Here is a 16,943-nt window from a genome sequence, read left to right as displayed (position 1 = left end):
GCGGAGAAGGAACCCAGCTTCCTCAACTACTGACCAGCTGTCACCAACAGGTAGACAAACACAAGAGCAGCACCCCCTAGACTACCAATCCTGTTTCTGTCCAGGTCAACCAACCACCACCACCTCTCTCCCCTCAGATCCTGATGGAGATAACCCTGAACCCAAGAACCTTGGGAATAGCAATGCTTCCATTCCAATACCCATTGCCATCAGCCTGTAACTTGTAGGGGTTACAGCCTACAACAACCACATCTACTGAAGTCCCAGAAACAAGGTTCTTGTCACTAGATGGTTCAACCATTTGGAAATAACTAAAGAAAAGCTATTTCCCTGAGAGCTTTCCAAATGTGAAAGTAAGAACTGTGTTCTTTTTCTGTTTTTATGCCCAGAACTTGGTCCAGGGCTTTGTACCAAATAAGCATGTAATAAATAAATGATTTATTATTAATAATAATAATAAATGCTTTAATAGTAAATAACAATAAATGTTTTAATAATAATAGATAAATAAATGCTTTAGCCAACAAGAGATGTATTTAGGATGGGGAAACACTACTACTTTAAGAGGCCCATACCACTAAAATACTCTTGTTATAATAGTTAATAAAAAAATAAACCAAAGTACAATTACCCAAGCTAACTAACCTTTTGTAAATAAGGTAGAACCCAAAAAAATTAACAAAAGCATCCTAGGTCACCCACCCACTAGCATCTTTAGAATTGTTTTCCCATCTGCCTTTCCACTCAGCTTTTTTTACTCTTTGCCCCTTATGTAAGTTCATCCAAAGGATAAATATTTATAGTTATCTTTTTCCCCATTGCATTAATAGGCCACAATATTCAGTTATTCTCTAGTTGTGGGAATATAGGTGTCCTCCGATTTGTTTTTCCTCTTATTCGTGGAGCAGTAATGAATATTTTTGCTCAGATAGGTTCTTACTTTTTCCTTTTTTATGATATTTTTTGCAGCCCATTCCATTTTTGAACCATTCTCCCACATGGGAAAGAATGGCAAGAAAGAAGAACATAGAAACAGAGAGACAGGAATGACCAATGTGACTACATATCATTCCTACAGTGAGTTGGGGTTATTAAAATATAAACAGCCTTCTAAAAATCATTTAAATGAAACTGCAGAGAATAGTTCCATGAGTTATTATGAGAAACTATAATAGTTTTGGTCATGTATGTATCACAGACCTTCAGAGGATTTCCCAACCTGTCCTTTAGTTATCCCATCCAAGATATAACCATGGTGGAAATGTGGTTTTTATAGGATTGCACATATATAACCTATAAAGCAAGTTTCTTATCATTTTAGGGAAGGGAGAGAGAGAAAATTTTGGAACTTAAAAAACATTTTAATGAATGTTAAAAATTGTGTTTCATGTAATTGGAAAAATAAAATACTACTAAAGTAAGATATAACCTTGGGTTGGATGAACCACACTATTGACCCAGCAAAAGTAAATAATTGATCCACTCTTTAAAAAGGCAGCAAGATGGCATGGTGGATAGATTACTAGACCTGGGTGATTTCAAAGAAGTCACTTAACCTATGTTTGCCTTAGTTTTCTTCAGCTGTAAAATGGGTACAATATTCCCAGGGTTATTATGAGGATAAGATGAGGTAATGTTTGTACAGAACTTTGTACAAAAGTGCTTTGTAAAGTGCTATATAAACACTAGCTATCATCATTATTATTGTTATTAACATAAACCATAAATGGAACACAAATTTTAAAAACCACTAAAAAGACCACTTCCAAAGTCTGGTTAATTATATTAATCAATCTGAATATTGGAAAAAAGATGAGAGAGTACAAACTTCCCTAAGCAGACAAAGGGATTGTAAGCCTGGAAAACATCATACATAATTGCTTTGTTGGCTGGTTTTGCTTATGTTTTTGTATTTCGAGAGAAGGATCAATGAATGTTAGGTCATATCAATAAAAAATAAACTATAAAGAACTCTTGAAACTGATTAGGGGATGAGGGGTGAGAGTTAGTAAGTGTTCTTTAATGTGTGTTTTTTTAACTTCTTATTTGGGTATTGAAATATTTGGGTATGATTATGAACAAGATTTCACCAGAACTCCCTCCACTTATGCAGACTGTCCTCCCTGTATGATTTAGCAGCTAATTAACAAAGAATTATCAGAAGCAGGAATTGAATCCATTACTTTTTTTTTTTTAGGTTTTTGCAAGGCAATGGGGTTAAGTAGCTTGCCCAAGGCCACACAGCTAGGTAATTATTAAGTGTCTGAGGCTGGATTTGAACCCAGGTCCTCCTGACTCCAGGGCCATTGCTCTATCTACTGTACCACCTAGCCACCCCAAATCCATTACTTCTTGATTCCAACCCCCACATTCTATCAACTCCACCAAAATGTTCTTAATAAACTGTGGACACCAAAGGGAATTCATGGATAAATTTCAAGGCATCTGTGAATTTGGATGGGAAAAAAATTACATCTCTATTTTCACTAACCTTTGGTTTCCTTTGTAATTTTATATGTTTTATTTTGTACATTTAAAAGCATGATTCTAAGAAGAGATTTTAATATACTGATGATTATAATGAAAAAAGAACCCAATTGTCTGCGATCGAGAATATCATCTGAAACCAACAAAAAGAGTTTGGAGTTTAACAAAGACCAAGGACTATTGCCTTTAATTTAGGGAAAAAACCTGATATCTTATTGTCTGATCTTGCTATCTCTTATACTTTATGTTTCTTACTTAAAGATATGATTTCTCTCTCATCACAGTCAATTTGGATCAATGTATACCATGGAAACAATATAAACACTGGTAAATTGCCCTCTGTGGGGGGTGGGGGGAGGGAAGAAAGATTAGGGGAAAAAATGTAAAACTCAAAAGAAATAAAATCTTTTAAAAAAAAGGAAAAAAGAACCCACAGAAAATCTCACTGGAGCTGGGATGCTCAATGATTTCTCTGGGTTGCCAATGGAGAAGAAAGATACTATGGGGAATGACAAAGGCTTGAGAAATTGCTCCACAAATTACAGAGAGAAAGTGAGTTTAGCATTGAACTCAATTTTCCCACCTTGTCAACCCAAGAAAGCCCAAAGCAAACCCCAACAGATCTTACTTTCATGCGAAAAACCTTCTTCCCACTCCGGATGGCATTGTCCTCGAAGGAAAACTCATTTTCCCGGATTACTGATCGACTCTCCTTGTCCCCGGTGTAAGTGACCACATAAAAGTCAGGAGCCCACATCTCGAATTCCCTCTCCCAATTGATGATAGTAGAAAGGGGGGCACTGACCAAGTATGGTCCCTTAGAATGACCCTGGAGAGAAAGAGAGGATCCAGGTGAGTTTACCACAATGCCAGTGGCCCTCTATAAAATCATAGATTTATAGTAGTTATCAATCAATCAGCAAACATTTATTAAGACAATTCAAAGAATGAAGGGATCTTGGAATGAATAAATTCATAGACTCAGAGAGAAAAGACCTTAGAGACAAAAAATCCAACCCTTTTAGAAACGAATTGTCCAAGGACATACAGGTAGCAACTAGGAGAGCTAGAATTTGAATCCTACTTCCAAGTAGATGCTTTATCACACCAACCCTTGAAGGAAATGAAGAACTCACCTCCTTATAGAGGGAATAGAGGTACACAATGGTCTGGACTGTCTTCCCCAGTCCCATCTCATCGGCCAGAATGGTATCTGTACCCTGAGCCCAGGAGAACCTCAGCCAGTTCAGTCCCTCCAGCTGATAAGGATGGAGGGTGCCTCCCGTGGCATCGATGTACCAAGGCTGCTTGTCAAACTTGACAGTGGGCTGTTTGGGGAGAAAGGGTCAAGTCCCATTGTCTATATATTCTTTATCAATCAACAAGCGTTTATTAAATGGCACTGTGCTAAGAGCTGTGGATACAAAATAAACTAATATATATAAAAGTCAAAAACAGTCCCTGCCCTCAAGGGGCTTATGCTCTAAGCCATGTCCCCTTCACATTATGGCCACAGAGAGTGCTGTATAGTCTGTCTTTCTGTGCTTGTATGCTTTGCTTAATGATTTCTCTTTGAACATGGAAAGTTGCCATCTCTTCATCTGTAAAATGGGGATAATGAGAGCAACTACTCCCAGGATTGTTGTGAGGATCAAATGAGATGATAATGGCAAAGAGCTTTGCTCAAATCTGATACGTAGTCAGAACTAAATAAATGTTATCATTATTTTATTAATTATCATCCAGTGAATGGATGTGACATTGGATGTGACATAGATATTGATGGATAGATAGATATTTATATATATATATATGTATATATATATGAAGGACAGCTGGTTCCCACAAGGCAAACAAACTGGGATTAAAATGCTTTGACAACCTTCAGAAGCTAAGTAGGACTTCCTCACAAATAACAGTAAAACTAATATTAGCAATACCCATTGTTTTAAGACTTGCAAAAATATATTATTTCACCTGATCCTCAAAAAGGAGGTATTCCTATTAATATCTCCATTTTTACAAAAGGGGAAACTGAGGCAGGGTAAGTGAAGTGACTGTCTCAGGACCATAGTACTAACAAGTCTCAGGGAAGTGATTTGAAGTCATTGTGCTAAAATTTGGGGATACAAAGAAAATCAATAGTCTTCCCCCTTCCCTCAAAGAGTTTACATTCTAATTTAAAAGTCCCAGTGTTATCCTTTGTAGAACAGATGGAAAGTAAACTGATTGAGGGAAGCAGGAAAGGTCTCCTTTAGAAGGTGGGGTTTGGGAGGAAGGGCATTCTTGGCATGGGCAATACCCAATACTGAGGTGTAGAGATGGGCTAAAGCAGGGAGCCCAAGAAACTACCAGAGTTTGGGAGAACTGGACTGTAGCATCCCTAGAAGTGGGAGAGAGGCCAAAATACAAAGAGTTTTCAGTGTCAAACAGGGGACTTTACATTTGATTCTGGAAGGGTCCTAGAGCCAAATTCAGCCCTCTAGTGGCTATCATTTATATAACACTTTATCTCAGTATTAATCTGATCTTACAAAATGATGAAACAGGTTCAGGAAGGTCAAATGATTTGCCTATGCTAATAAGCATCAGAATCAGAATTTGAACTCAGGTCTTCCCATCCCCTACCACTTCATCCCCATTCCTCCCCTTCTGCCCAACTCACATCCACTAAAGGAGTCTCCGGGGGCTTTTCCAGTTTGTCATCTTTCAGTTTTTTCCCCTTCTTGTTTAGCCTCTTTGGTGGCCTGGAATCTTCTCCTAACATCAGCTCCCTACAAGAGACCATGGGTAATGAGGGAGGAGGAGAGAAGTAAGTAGAATAAGCAGAAGAAAGAAGAAGAAAAAAGAAAAAAATAGCAGAGGATGAAGAGAATAAGGAGGAGGAGATGAAGGAGGAGGAGGAGAAGTAAGGAAGAAGGAGAAGAAAGAAAAGGAGGAAGAGGAGGAGAAGACGAAGAGGAGGAGGAGGAGAAGGAGAAGGAGAAGGAGAAGGAGAAGGAGAAGGAGAAGAAGAAGAAGAAGAAGAAGGAGAAGGAGAAGAAGAAGAAGAAGAAGGAGAACAAGAACAAGAACAAGAAGAAAGAGAAAGAAGAGCAGGAAGATGAGGAGGAGAAAGAAAGGAGGGAGAGAGAGAGAGAGAGAGAGAGAGAGAGAGAGAGGAAAAGGGACAGGAGGGGAGGAAGGCAGAATTAAAGAAACACCCCAGTGCCCAAAGGTGTCCACACCTGTCTCAGAGCCCCCAGCCCCCTAACCCAGGCCTCCAGAAGTACCTGTGGTTCCAATAGCCTTGCTTCAGGTTCTCATAGTAGGGTATGTCAATGTCATCAATCTCCCAGGTGCACTGGTCATAGGGGAGGTCCTTCCATTTGATCAGGTAATGCACATCCCCCTTCTTGTCAAAGCTGCAACAGAAACAAATAGGTATGTACACTTACTTCTGAGATTGACTGGGGGTGCATGTGGGGGCCAGAGGAGGAGGAGGCAGACACTGAGATGTTATATGAGCACAGGGCTTTTCGGGTAATAATGCACTGAGGGATAAAGGAACAAATTTAATTAAACAAATGTACATTGTTGTGACCTGAGTAGGTCACACAGATCCAACTTTGAAGTCAGAGCTAGATGCAAGTCCTGTCTCTGGAATTTATTAGCTGTGAGACCTGGACAAGTCATTTAACTCCTGGGTCTCCTTTGAAAAACGTGGCTTCTAAGGTCCCTTCTAGCCCTATACCCATGACTGGACAAGTCCTTAAACCTCTTGAGATCTCTGTTTTCTCTTCTATCAAAGGAAAGATTTGCTATTTCTGGAAAATGAGGAGCCTGGATGAAAGCTGGTAAAGGTCCTTTCTTATAACCCCGTGAATGAATGAATGAATATTGACAGGTGGCACAAAAGATAAAGTGCTGATTTCAAATCCTGCTTTAGATTTACTCTGTGTGTGACCCAGGGCAAGTCAATCAACACCTTTTCAACAGAAAAGTGAGATTAGAGGACACACCTCAAAGGATAATTTTGAGAATTGAATGAAATAATATTAGATGAGATTTGTAAAATCTTAATATCATCCTCATTATCTAAATTAATGTTAGGGACAATCATTTGGCATTTTCTTGACAGAGATACAGGAGCAGTTTGTCATTTCTTTCTCCAGCTTATCCGACAGATGAAGAAACTGAGGCAAACAGGGTGAAGTAAGTGTCTGAGATTTGGATTTGAACTCAGGTCTTCCTGACTCCAGACTAAGCCCAATATTTACTGACCCCCCAGCTGCCTTTTGTTTGCTGTTCCCCACATTTAGCCATAGAACGTTCAAGGCTCAGCTGCAATGCCACATCCTTCAAAGATACCTTTCCTGACCCAAATCCCCAAGTGTAGGGCTCCTCCCTCCACAAGTCTAAATGGACTTGGGTTTTTGTTTATTTTGAACATTACTTATTTTACCAGAACATGTGTTGTTCCTGCCCACACCCCCAGTAAAGTATAAACTCCTTGAAGATAGGGGCTGTTTCAATTTTGTTTTTCATATTCCCTGCACATGGTAGGCACTTTATTGATGGATTTATTGAATCAGGCAATGTCTCTTTGGGACAGAGAGAGCTGGGTGGACTTTGCAAGCCTCTAGTGTATGTCCAAAATACATATGACACAGACCTACAAGATTCAAGGAAAGAAATTAATGTCTTCCACAGAGAAGTAGACAGGTGGAATGGTTTGCATGAATAATGGTTGCACCAAGCCCTGAAATCAATAAAAGTAAGAGTGATTGCCTTGTGACTGGGGAAATTTATGGATTTTTCAATAAATAATTAGTAGTTATCAGGGCTTTGGGGTAATATATTTTGGGAAAACTCTCCTGTCCAGTTTTGGGAATGAGGGGGGGATTACAATCTGTTCTTTTAATATGCAATTTAATAGAGGTGAAAATCATGGGTCATGGTCCTTTGGTTATTCTCACAAAGAGAACTGAAAAACCCACAATTATAGTAGAGGGGCACTTGAGTTAGGAAAAGAAAGAACTTTCTTTTTATTAAAGATTTTATTTCTTTTGAGTTTTACAATTCAAGAAAGAGCTTTCAAGATATGAGAATGCTAATTAGTAATATTTGTACCTTAATAACAAAATTTTAATTTAAATTCAGGTAAGTAAGGAAAGCTAAGGGAAAAGACCTCAAGGTATGGATCTCTGTAGACATGAGGCCACTCCAGGGGAAACTATTGCCAGGGATGGGTTGTAGCCAGAAGACATTTTTAAAAGATTTTTTGACTCAATCAACATTTATTAAGAACCTACCTACCATGTGGCAGGTTTAGTGCTGATGAGATGTTTGATCAAAAAGGTGCTAAGCTCAGGTAGAAACCTGTCAACTATGCTAAAAGCACCCTCTAATTTTCAGTTGCCCACCTGGGTTTTCTGACTTTGAAGGACATAAACCAAGCATTAGAAGAAATGCAAATTTTAGGTGAAGGCAGATAAATTTGGGGGCCAGGAGAACCTAAGAAATGAGGGAGTTTAGTTAAACCCTATTTCAATCTTTCTTGTTAAAAAAAATCTTTTAATAAAAAAAATCTTTCTTTGCTTCAGTTAATGCAATATCCTGACTGTTATTCAGATACTGAAGTAAGCATACACTAAGTCCTCCACCCCTCCCTCATCATCTCTATCACCTGTGGTTCAGGATTCGGTGAATCATCATCCACTCGGGTTTGATCCCATAGCGATAAAACCTCTCCTCCATCTTGGCGTAGTGGGGGTCTTTGTTCTTTCTCTTCTCACTCTTGCCATCCTCATCCCCAGAGCCATAGTCAAAGGGTGGCGGCTCATCCATATCATTCTTCCTTTGGTAGTTGCGATACATGACCGTGTGGTACAGCTCCAGCTGGTCCCAGAGGCAGGGGAGGCAAGGTCAAGGTCAAGAAGGCTCCCAGAACCCGGGCAGAGACATCTCTGCCCTGCACACTTAGCCAGAGATACAGTGGCGGTGGCCAGGGAGTAGGTCAAGGGAGCCCAGATCTCCCTCACCATGGATCTGCCCCTTCTCTAAGACTGCACTTTAGGAATATAGAATGTAAACTTCTTATAGTTGGGCATTGTCTCATTGCCTGTATACAGCAGGCACTTAATAAATGCTTATTAATTAATGACTGTGCTGTGACAGACAGGATACATCACTAGACCAGTAGCACTAAGGTTCACAGTACACCATGCAGCCACTGTCCACACACCCCTTTGCCTTCACTTTCCTTCCTCTTGTTTCCCTTCTCTTCCCTCCCTTTTCCTCTTCCTCCTTACCTGCAGCTCCTTCACCCAGGAGCAATGCCAATAGGACAGTCCAGCCCATTTTACAAAGAATTCCCGCTCAGGAATGCCCTCAAGAGGCTTGGGCGGAGGGATGCCCGGGTCAGCATCAGGCGGGGGCAGCACAGTGATGAAGGGGGCAGGCGGCTCTGTCCATTTCCAATGCAGGATCCGTTGGACTTTGCCTTTCAAGGGGGGACACTGAGGACAGAGAAGGAAAGGGAGAATCCCAGCTATTTAGCACCCAGGCATGGAACATCCCTAGGATTATCCTCATAGGACCAGTCCTGAAAAGGAAGGAAGGGAGGGAGGGAGGGAGAAAAGGAAGGGAGAAAAGAAAAGGACAAAGGAAGGAGAAAGGAAGGAAAAAAGGAACAGAGGGAAGGAGGAAGGAAGGGAGAGAGTGAGGAAAGGAAAGGAGGAAGTAAAAAAAAAGAAAGGAAAGGAGGAAGGGAGGGAAGGAAGGGAGGGAGGAAGGAAGGAAGGAAGGAAGGCAGGAAGGCAGACAAGCTTGCCTAGTCTACTTTTCAGACCAGACACCTAGCAGGTACTCACAAAACGTTTGTCAACTTCATACCCCAGACATGTATACAAAACTCTTAATGCTTCAGTTGAAACAGCATGGGGCAAGGCAGGAGGAAGACCATTGCATTTAAGGACCTGAATTCAAATCCTACCTCTGCCACATAATAGCTGTGTGACCTTGGGCAAGTCATTTGACCTGCAGGGCCCTGTTTTCCCATCTGAAAATGGGTATGATAATTCTTGTACTGCCTATATCTCAAAAGATTAAGATTGGAATGAGAAAGATATATGTAAAAAGCCTTTATAGAAGGTTGAAGAACCACATAGATGGCAGCTGTTACTTTAGTTGTTGCTGTTACTACTTTAAAGCACTCTCACACTTCCATGTTACAGTTCCAGGGGTTTTAAGGTGCACTTTACAACTACTTTCTCATTTGATCCTCACAATAACACCAGGAGATAGATGGTATTATTTTCCCCATTTTAGAGATAAGGAAACTGAGGCATACATGGTGACATGACTTAACCAGAGTCACACAGCTAGGAAGTGACTGAGGTCACATTTGAACTCAGGTCCTCCTGACTCCAGTCTTAGTGCTCTACCCACTGCACCATCTAGCTTCCCATTTTTCTCCTCATTTCACCACCTCCCCATCTCCACCCCTGAGCAAAGGGAAAGACGATAGGATCACAGGTTTAACAGTTAGAAGAATCTTCCAAAATCATGTAGTCATACTTCCCCCATTTTCTAGATGAGGAGATTGTGCCCTAGTGAGGTGAAAGGACCTGCTCAAGGTCACACCGAGCTAATTATGAGAAGGTGAGTTATGCCTGAACCTCAATTCTTTGAGTCAAAGACTCTTCCTGGGATTAATGTTAATGTTAATCCCATTTGACAGACAAGAAAACTGAGACCCAGAGAGAGAGAGATGAAGTGACTTCTTTAAGATTTTAAAGCAAGTTAGGAGTAGTTCGGGACACAAGAGCACAGGTATTATGACATCCAACCTAAATCTCTTTCCTCCACCCCACACTTCTCCCTATTCAGGAAGATGGTTCCATCCCAGAAGTCTATGGAGTCAGAGAGTCAGGGTCTCTCCTTCACATGCCCATATTCAGAGATATGTCTAGAAGGCTCCTTCTTCCTGGGTGGGAGAGTGGGGCTCATTATATCCAGGGGTTATCTAGAATAATACTCATCTTTAGAGTACTTCCAGATTTGCAAAACATTTTATATGGACATTACTTCATTTGACTCTCTCAACAACCCCATGATGTAAGTAATATATTATTATCCCCCATTTTACAGATGAGGAAACTAAAACAAACAGCTGTTAAGGAGTTATCCAGGATAACATTGTGACTGAGTATTCAAATTCAGAATTCAAACTCAGGTCTTCCTAATTACGAGTCTTTCTGCTGCCCCATGCTGCCACCCCAAAGATGAAATTCGAACCCAGTCCTTTCTGACTTCAAGCCCAACATTTTATCTACTATTACCATACAGCTGATCACTTTAGAATGAGTTTTCATATCTATGTGGCCAAAGTGAGTTGACTGTGCAAGGAAGGAAAATGAAGGGATCTCACCAGGATTTCATTCCTGGCCCTGTTAGGAAGCAGGGGCTCATGGATGGGAACCTTGGAAGTCATTAAAACTAATCCCTTCCCAAAACAGAGGAGAAAAAACTAAGAGCCAGAAATTGCATGACTTGTCCAAGGGCCACAAACAAGTAAGTGAGGCAGAATTTGAACCTAGGAAACTTTCAAAGGGGAAAGGAAATAATATTCAAGCTAACCCCATATCTTCTATTCATCCTTGGAAACCAGAAAAGACATAATAGGATATCAGCAAGAATGAGAAAAGTCTTCTGACATCATTTTATAAACACACACACACACACACACACACACACACACACACACACACAGACACGAGAAAATATAGAAAGGAGGGTGAGCAATGTCCATGAGGTCTAAGGAAGTGGTGGGGGGACATAAGGAAGAAGGTCTTGATTTGTAAACCATCCTCCCTTCCCCCCAAGCCTCCTCCCTCCAGGCAGAAGCAGTCCCTAGAATCTGGCAGATAGCCAAGAAAATAGTCCATGTCTTCTTCCCTCCATATCTCATACTAAAAATCACAGAGTGCCAGCAACACAAATCACAGCTGCCTGCAGCTGCAGCCCCACTGGCCTGGAGAACCACCTCTCGGAGATGTATTGGGAAGGAGCTGACATCTCAAGATTCTTGTAGTGAGTGCCAGGAATCTGCAAACCATTTGTCTCATCTCCTCAGTAGGAGCCCTTGGAGGGTGGCACACTGACCATGGGTCCATCATATACTTAGGGGCACACTTATTCCTACATCTACATAAAGGAACAAGGACCAGCAAGGCCTGGGACATGAGATGAATGAGAGACTCCTCTCCCCATCCCCATTACCCACAGGTCACATTCAGTGTATCTGAGTGACCTTTGAGTCCCCCACCCCAGCACCTCCAAGCTAAAGAATTATCAGAAGAGGACTAATGATAAGGCCTCATGGAGGGGTGATAGACTCAGGGTGCAGATTTTTGGACATAGCCAAATGTAGGAATTTGTTTTGCTTGACTGTGTGTATCTGCTGGAAGGATTTGTTTGTTCTCCTTTTCCCTCCCAATGCAAGGGGAAAGGAAGGACAGAGAGAAAACAAATAGTTGCTCATTGGAAAAAGCAAAGGGTGAAGAGAGACCAGGTGCAGTCCTCTGCCTCCATCAGACTCCGAGGTTTGAGCCCCAGAGAGCCCATGCTCTGTAGAAGGGTCAGGTCAAATGTAAAAATGTAGCTCAGTTTTACTAAGCTCTCGTGTTTTTTGTTCTTTGAGTCTTACACAACAGAGGTCCCTGTTGGGCTGTCCAAACAGGATTCCCCATCATCCATGACAGAGAAAAATTATGGAATCAGAGTCAGGAGGGAATGTCAGAGCTGGGAGGGCCCATAGAGATGGGACATAGCTTAGAACAATAATGTCAGAGCTGAAAAGATTTAAAGTTCATCTGTTCCAATTCCCTTCACTTTACAACCGAAGAAACTAAGGCTAGATGATTTACCACCAGCCACCAGATAGGAGTGGAGCTGAATACCAAGTGACAGAGTCCTGGCTAGGGGTCTGGGGGCAAAGGGTTAACAGCTCAATGAAGGGGGAAAACACTCACTGTACAGCGTGGGCAGAGCCATTCACCATTTGGGATTTCCGGCAGTGGTGGGTTCAAGCAGTGCAGGTGATAAGATGAAGGGCAGGTATCACAGCAGAGGAGTTCTCCACCATCCTTACACACGCGGCAGAATTCCATATGGTCATCCTCTTCCTCCTCTCCCGCCTCATCATCCTCATCATCATCATCCTTTGGTTCCCACTGGATGCCTTCCTTCTCCTATGTTGTGAGAGAAGGGACTCCCTGGGACCCGGTCACTCCAGCTTCCCACCTCTCTCCCAACTCCTTATGCTAAGATAAGGGACTTCCACCCCTTTCCTGAAGCAAAGCCAAACCTGCCCCAAGAACAGTTTAAAAACCCACAAGATTCCATTTCATCCCACCCTTTCCCTTGGAGTTAAGATAATTCCCTATACCCAGATAAATTTGGGGACTGGAAGAGGTCTGGATGGGGAACTCTAGTGAAGAAGACCTCTTTGCTGGAGACAACGTTACCCCAGCAACGTAGGAAACCCAAGCTTAGGAAATGGAGACCACCATGTTCAGACTCTAGTTTCTGCAGTGAGGAAGATGAGGTCAGAAAATGTCAGTATTGGAAGGGACTCCAGACATCATGGAGTCTACCAAGGACGTGAACAAGAATGCCCCACAACATCATCTCCAAAATGAGGTCATCCAGCCTCTGCTATAAGACCTCCAGGGATGGGGAGCTCACTACCTCCCAAAGATGTCCTCCTATTCCACTTTGAGGCAACTCTAAATGTAAGGAAATTTTTCCTAACATGAAACCTAAATCAATCTCTTTTCAACTTCCATCCATCGACCCTGATTCTCTCTAGGGCCAATAGAACAATTTGCTTCCTGAACAACAACTCTTCAAACACTACTTCTCTATCATGCCTCTCCACTCCATCCCCAGCCCAGTCTTCTCTTCTTCATCCTAAACATCCTCGATTCTTTCCACTAATCCTTATGAATGTCCTTTCTAAAACATGACCCTTAGGGACTCAACACAACTGTAGGACAGAGAACAATTGAACCAAGACTTCCCTAGTCCTGGATTTTATTCCTCCATTAAGGCGCCCTAAGATAAGGAGCTAATTAGATGATTCAAGGGATAAGAGTTCTGGGTCGAGAGTCAGGAAGAATTGCATTCAAATCTGATTTCAGACATTTATTAGCTATGTGACCATAGGCAAGTCACTTAACCTCTGGTTGCCCTGTTTCAAAGGAGAGAGAAATGGCAAACCACTCCAGTATCTTTACCAAGAAAACCCCATGAACAACTAAGCATCAGCAACAAAGATGGCTGGATTCATACTATGATCTAGACCTTGAAGGGTCTTTAGAGGTCATTTAGTCAGTCACCTAATTTTTATAAATGAGAAGGGAAGTCATTTAAGTTAAGATCACACAAATAATGAAGTATCAGAGATGAGATTTGAACCCTGATCCTTGCTGTTTCTACTTTAACACTCTGGTCAAGAGGCGAGTCTCCCCTGTGAATCCCCACCAACTGTCCCTGAATAAGGATTGTATACCCAAAAGCTCCCATAGAACCTCAGTAATGTCATCCCAGATCTCCCCAAACCTGCAGGTCTCTGAAACATTGGAGGGATTAGGGCTGGTGATCCTCCTTCTGGAGCAGGGAGGTAGAGGCACTTACACAGTGAGGGCAGCTCCATTTGCCCTCTGGAGCTTTCTCCATCTCAGGATCGAGGCACACCAAGTGATAGGCCCGAGGGCAGGTGTCACACAGGATGATCTCTCCTCCTTGCTGGCACACCTCACAGTAGTCCTGGTGGTCCGTCTCATAGCCATCCCCATCCTCAACTGAAAGGTCCCCAAGAAGTAGACAGAGAAGATGGTCAAGGCTGACCCTATCTCATGCCTATCTACGGATATGATCTCAGGGTCTAACTAGGACCCCCAAATAGAAATCAATTCAAAAATCTCCCCCCATTCCTGGGGTGCCTGTAATTCTATTTGTGGGTCATTCCTTTGAACTGATTATCCCTCCTTCCTTTCCTTGGGAACCAAAAGCAACAATTTCCATGTCTATTGAGTTCATTGTGAATGAATCCATGATCAGATTCATTGCCTCCCAGAGGGACTGGGCAGAGCAGCCTAGTAAGGAGGGGGTGATGGAAGGGGTAAGGGGCAATGGCCCTGTCTTGTGGAACTCCTTGGTCTCTGAACATTTTTCAGCTGCTTACAATTTTTTTTATTCTTTGATTTGGAAGTTCTAGATTTGGACTGGGCATTCCAGATCAATAGAAAGGGAAGGCATCAGAGTTAGCTTCACTTGTTTAACAACTGGAAATAGCCAATGGGAGAGAGTCTTAAGGAAAGAAAGCGCCTTGGAGATCATCTAGTCTAGCCTCTTTGTTTTACAGATGGGGAAACTGAGGCTCCAAAGTGACTTGCCTCCCCACTTCCACCCACCACCCCAAACTATCAGAAAGAAAGAGACCCCTTTCTCCCAAACCCCCCAATCTCCATCCCAGCCCCCCAAACTCCTACTTCTTTTCTTCTTCCTTCTCCTTTTCCCCTTCTTGCCCAAGGCTGAAGAGCATTCTGAGCGCATGGAAGAGCTGTTGATGCTGGCGCTGTCAAAGTCTGACTCCTCCCGGTCCTCTTCTTCGCTCTGCAGGGGAGACAGGTACATGGCAGGGGAGGCCTGAGGCGGGGGCTTGAGTAGGGCGCAACCACATTTATTAGTTACCTAGGGCATACTGCTCACTATCCTGAGTGCTTTACAAATAGTATCCTATTTGGGGGCAGCTAGGTGGTGCAGTGCATAGAGCACGGGCCCTGGAGTCAGGAGGACCTGAGTTCAAATCCCACTAATAATGACCTAGCTGTGTGGCCTTGGGCAAGTCACTTAACCCCACTGCCTTGCAAAAAAAAAAATATTAACCTATTTGATCCTTACAAAAACCCTGGGAGGTAGGTACTGTTACTATCCCCATTTTACCAACTGAGGAAAATGAGGTAAACAGAAGTGAAGTGACTTGCCCCGGGTCACATAACTAGTAATCTGAACTGGATTTGAACTCAGAACTTCCTGATTCTAAGCCCAGCATCCCTGAGACCAAAGGTCATAGCCAAGGAGAACAGGGGCCAGCTTAAATTGAACCCTATTCTCATTCAATCAATATGCATTTATTAAGCAATTATCTATGTGGCAGGCACTGCATTTAGCACTGGAAGAACTCAAAGAGTTTGGCTTCTATCTTGGGAAGGAACAGTGACCAGGAGTCCTACATCTACAAAATGTGTTTGCAAAGTAGGCGCTACTGCCATGTTTGTAAAGTATTTCCCAACTTTTGAATCATTTCCAACTCTTCATAACTCCATTTGGGATTTTCTTGGCAGAGATCCTAGAGTACTTGGCCATCTCCTTCCCCAGTTCATTTTACAGAATAGGAAACTGAGGCAAACAGGGTGAAATGACTTGTCCAGGGTCACACAAATATTAGCCGTTTAAGCACAGATTTGAACTCGGGAAGATGAGTCTTTCTGACTCCAGTCTTGGTCCTCTATCCATTGTACCATCTAACTGCCCTATTTCCTAACGACATTATAAGTTTATGGACAGCAGAGTTTGTGTCTGCTGCTCCTGCAGCAATCAATCAATCAGCAAGTATTTATTAAGTTCCTACTATGTGCCAGGCCTTGTCCTAGATGCTAAGGCTACAAAGAATCTGAATGAAATAATTCCTGTTTGCAAGGGGCTTGTGTTCTAGTGAGAAAGTCAGACAGCTTAATAAATAGATAAATCCTAGGGAATGACAGATGGATAAGGGAAGGAAGGAAGGAAGGAAGGAAGGAAGGAAGGAAGGAAGGAAGGAAGGAAGGAAGGAAGAAAGAAAGAAAGAAAGAAAGAAAGAAAGAAAGAAAGAAAGAAAGAAAGAAAGAAAGAAAGAAAGAAAGAAAGAAAGAAAGAGGAAAGGAAGAGGAGGGGAAGGAAAGAAAGAGGGAGGGGAAGAAAAGAAAGAGGGAGGGGAAAGAAAGAAAGAGGAAGGGGAAAGAAAGAAAGAAAGAAAAAGAAAGAAAGAAAGAAAGAAAGAAAGAAAGAAAGAAAGAAAGAAAGAAAGAAAAAGAAAGAGAGAGAGAGAGAGAGAGAGAGAGAGAGAGAGAGAGAGAGAGAGAGAGAGAGAGAGAGAGAGAGAGAGAGAGAGAGAAAGGAAAGAAAGAGACAGGAAGGAAGGAAGGTAGGTAGCTGGTAGCTAGTTACTGGTGCAGGCTACTATCATATAGAGGGAGAGAGCACCAACAAACTCTGAAACAAAGGCAAATGAGGCTTTGTGAACCTCAATGAACAAGCTCAACCCCCCAGAAAAGAAGTTTGCAGTCCCCTCCCCCCTTGCCGAGGTGGGCATAGCTGGGATTGGGGTGGGGTGGGGGGTGCCAGGCCAGGCCCCCCGGCCCCGCTTT

General features: G+C 42.3%; 1 protein-coding gene across 9 annotated transcripts in view; it reads right to left on the bottom strand.

The window, feature by feature from the left end:
- CHD5 (chromodomain helicase DNA binding protein 5) overlaps positions 1–16,943 on the bottom strand; it is a 164,166-nt gene that overhangs the window by 61,549 nt on the left and 85,674 nt on the right. For all 9 annotated transcript variants that reach the window (XM_074218613.1, XM_074218609.1, XM_074218618.1 and 6 more), the window contains exons 7-15: positions 15,027–15,150; positions 14,170–14,336; positions 12,504–12,722; positions 8,781–8,987; positions 8,156–8,367; positions 5,760–5,891; positions 5,153–5,261; positions 3,624–3,815; positions 3,116–3,316 (exon numbers count right to left, since the gene is read on the bottom strand). In XM_074218613.1, the coding sequence (XP_074074714.1) occupies positions 3,116–3,316; positions 3,624–3,815; positions 5,153–5,261; positions 5,760–5,891; positions 8,156–8,367; positions 8,781–8,987; positions 12,504–12,722; positions 14,170–14,336; positions 15,027–15,150 (1,563 nt within the window). The remainder of the gene's footprint in view (positions 1–3,115; positions 3,317–3,623; positions 3,816–5,152; positions 5,262–5,759; positions 5,892–8,155; positions 8,368–8,780; positions 8,988–12,503; positions 12,723–14,169; positions 14,337–15,026; positions 15,151–16,943) is intronic.

Source organism: Macrotis lagotis, chromosome 1, assembly GCF_037893015.1.
Source record: "Macrotis lagotis isolate mMagLag1 chromosome 1, bilby.v1.9.chrom.fasta, whole genome shotgun sequence".
Lineage (NCBI taxonomy): Eukaryota > Metazoa > Chordata > Mammalia > Peramelemorphia > Peramelidae > Macrotis > Macrotis lagotis.
The sequence above is the reverse complement of the archived record's forward strand: the minus strand, read 5'-3'. Positions and strand labels throughout refer to the sequence as shown.